General features: G+C 65.4%; 1 protein-coding gene across 1 annotated transcript in view; it reads right to left on the bottom strand.

Annotated features, from left to right (window-relative positions):
- FLT4 (fms-related tyrosine kinase 4) overlaps positions 1–3,232 on the bottom strand; it is a gene marked incomplete at its 3' end in the record, with an annotated part of 44,691 nt that overhangs the window by 5,585 nt on the left and 35,874 nt on the right. Inside the window, exons 25-27 of the mRNA XM_014538589.1 lie at positions 2,389–2,500; positions 903–1,002; positions 404–598 (exon numbers count right to left, since the gene is read on the bottom strand). Coding sequence (XP_014394075.1) covers positions 404–598; positions 903–1,002; positions 2,389–2,500 — 407 coding nt within the window. The remainder of the gene's footprint in view (positions 1–403; positions 599–902; positions 1,003–2,388; positions 2,501–3,232) is intronic.

Here is a 3,232-nt window from a genome sequence, read left to right on the forward strand (position 1 = left end):
GGCAGGGATGGGGGAGGTGGCAGGGATGGGGAGGTGGCAGGGATGGGGAGGTGGCAGGGATGGGGGAGGTGGCAGGGGTCAGGCCACTGTGCCCTCAGCCCCTGCACTCAGGACTGCGGGTTACCCACCTGAGAAGGGCTTCGCTCTGGGCTGAGGGTTAAAGGAGCCAGAGGCGCAGGTGCAGCAGGAGCACCCCAGGGCGCCCCTGCTCTGCGCCTCAGGAGCGGCACCCGCCTTTCCCACCCTTTTCCGGAGGCAGAACTGGATGCCAAGAGCCTATGGCCTGGGCAGCAGGCCTCCCTGCTCAGGGCTCCAGGCCCCAGAGCACCCCAGGGGAGCGCAGGGGTGTGAGGGAAGGGGGAGGATAGAGGGGGGGACGGGGGAGGGGGAGGAGGCACGTCACTCTCCTCCTGGAGCAGGGGCTCCTCCAGGCCCAGTGCAGGCTCTGCCCTCACTGACGGCCCTGCAGCAGGACAGAGTGAGGGCGCTCACCTGACGGCCCCCGCCCTGGAGCAGGTCCCCCAGCATCTCCACCAGCTCGGAGAACGCCGGCCTCTCTCTGGGGTCTCCAGACCAGCAGCTCAGCATGATGCGGCGTCTGCGGGGAAAGCACTGCTGGCCCGTGGTGTGAGGGCCCACACCCTGTGCCCGCCCCCCAGCCCCGCCTCGGCCCTCACACCCACCGGCCAGCCCCTCCTCGAGGGCTCAGGCATCCCCTCCCCCTCCCTCAGGCATCCCCTCCCCCTCCGCCTTCAGGGTGGAGCGGGGTGGAGTGAGATACTGTGTCTGCAGGTCTCCACCCCCACCCTGCCTGCACCACCTCCCTCCTCCTGCGCTGCCTGCATGCCCCCTCCCTGCCCACCCCTCCTGACCCCCAAAGTGTGCTTGGCCAGCGGACTCACATGGCAGGAGTGGCCAGCTCCGGCGCCCTCATCCGGGTGCCCTCTTTCAGCCGCTGGCAGAATTCCTCGTTGATCTGCACCCCGGGGTACGGGGAGGCCCCTGGCAGCAGGAATGGGGAGGGGTGGGTGGGGCGCAGGCCACTGCTGCTCAGCCCAGCCTCCCAAATCGCCTCCGCCCTGACCCCCATGTTGGGGTGCTTGTCCTGTAGCTCCTGGCAGGGCCTGGGCAAGGCGCTCCCCTCCCCCAGGGCCAGTTCTTCATCAGGTTAAAATAGGGGGTGGCACCCGGTGTGGCTCAGTGGTTGAGCATTGACCTATGAACCTTGAGGTCATGGTTCGATTCCCAGTCAGGGCACATTCCCCGGGTTGCTGGCTCGATCCCCAGTAGGGGGCGAGCAGGAGGCAGCTGATCAATGATCCTCTCTCATCACTGATGTTTCTATCTCTTCCCTCTCCCTTCCTCTCTGCACTTAATTAATTAGTGTATATATATATATGGGGTGCACTGCCCGCTAGGGCTGCAGCAAGCATCAAGCTTTAGAGCAGCGGTTCTCAACCTGTGGGTCATGACCCCTTTGGAAAACACATATATAATTACATATTTTTTTGTGATTAATCACTATGCTTTAATTATCTTCAATTTGTAGCAATGAAATTGGGAGTCACCACATGAGGAAGTGTATTAAAGGGTCACAGCATTAGGAAGGTTGAGAACCACAGCTTTAGAGGCAGAGTTCCAACATCATCAGGGTCCTAGGAGCCTCTTTGCTGCCCTCTGCCCCCGGGGCAAGCCACAGAGCCGGGAGTCAGCCTCCTCCCCCCTCGCTCAAAGCCCCACCTCCCATCAGACTGACCCTCCAGGCCCTCGCCCAGCCCAAAGGAGCTGCAAGGGTCACCTCTCCTTCTCTTGCTGCATCTATTGACCCGGCCCTGCCCCCTCCCACATTCAGGACCCTGGCCCTGGCTGCTGTCTTCCCAGGCCCACCCGCCTCACCGCCCCGTCCCCAGGCCAGCCCCTCCCGGGCCCTCCAGCTCACACCACGTAAGCTTCCATCCAGGGCCCTCTTTGCTCTTACTTGGCCACAGCACTCACAGTGGCCGTCCAGTGCTCTCCCTGCCCACTGTCATGCCCTGCCCCACCCCAGCCAGGGCGGTCTGGGTCCAGCGGGGCCCAGGCTCCCCTGTGGGGCTTCATAAGTAGGGGTGTCCCAGAGTGAGTGCCATCCTTTCCCAGCCCTTGAAGCCAGAGCAGCACCCCCACAGCAGGTGGGGAAGGGCTGGGGCAGGGAGGAGACTGTGCGAGTCAGGGACTGCGAGTGAGCAGGGGCTCTGTCCCGGCCCGTGCGGGGGAGGAGGGGCTTCTCAAAACTCCTGCCTCAGAACGACCTGGCTGCCCGCTCCAGGGCTGCGCTGCCTGTACCAGGTTGGTGGGGCCTGGAGCCTGTGGTCCCGCCTGCCCCTCCCCTGCACCCCGCCCTGCACTCACCCAGGGAGAAGATCTCCCAGAGCAGCACCCCGAAGGACCACACGTCGCTCTGCGTGGTGTATACCTTGTCGAAGATGCTCTCGGGCGCCATCCACTTCAGGGGCAGCCGGGCCTGCAGGAGGCATCGGGAGTGAGCCCACAGGAGGAGGAGAGGGAGGGGCCGCACCCCAGGCAGCCACCTCGGTCCCTGGTCTCTCCCCCACTCTGGGGCCACGGCCCAGGAAGGCTCTGGCTGCCCCACCGTGTGTTTGTCAGACGGCTCCTGCAACTCGCCCTGCTCCCCTGCCCGCCCGCAGGTGCTGGCACCTCCCGAAGGCATCTCTGCGGCTGTCCAGGTCCATGTGGCCCCGCTTGGCCCCGCACTCAGCCGGGAGCTCTTCACCCTCCTCCGCTCCAGCCCTCAGACCAGCCTCTGGAGGAACGAGGTACCCACAGGCCTCTTCTCCCACCTCATCGCTCACCTGGCATCCGGCCAGGAAGCCCGGGGCCACTGACCCTTCCTCCTGTGGCCCCTCAAGTGCGTCCCACCCTGTCTCTCCCATTAATGACCTCTAGCTGGGATCCCTGAGGCCATGGCCTCACACACCAGCCCCTCACCTCACCCACACACCTGCCCCTCACCTCCACCCACACACCTGCCCCTCACCTCCACACACACACCTGCTCCTCACCTCCACACACCTGCACCTCACCTCCACACACCTGCCCCTCACCTCCACACACCTGCTCCTCACCTCCACCCACACACCTACCCCTCACCTCCACACACCTGCCCCTCCCCCCCCCCCACCCACCCCCCCCCCCCCCCCCCCCACACCCCCCCCCCCCCCCCCCCCCCCCCCAC

This window comes from Myotis brandtii, unplaced genomic scaffold (assembly GCF_000412655.1).
Source record: "Myotis brandtii unplaced genomic scaffold, ASM41265v1 scaffold193, whole genome shotgun sequence".
In the NCBI taxonomy this organism is placed as follows: Eukaryota; Metazoa; Chordata; class Mammalia; order Chiroptera; family Vespertilionidae; genus Myotis; species Myotis brandtii.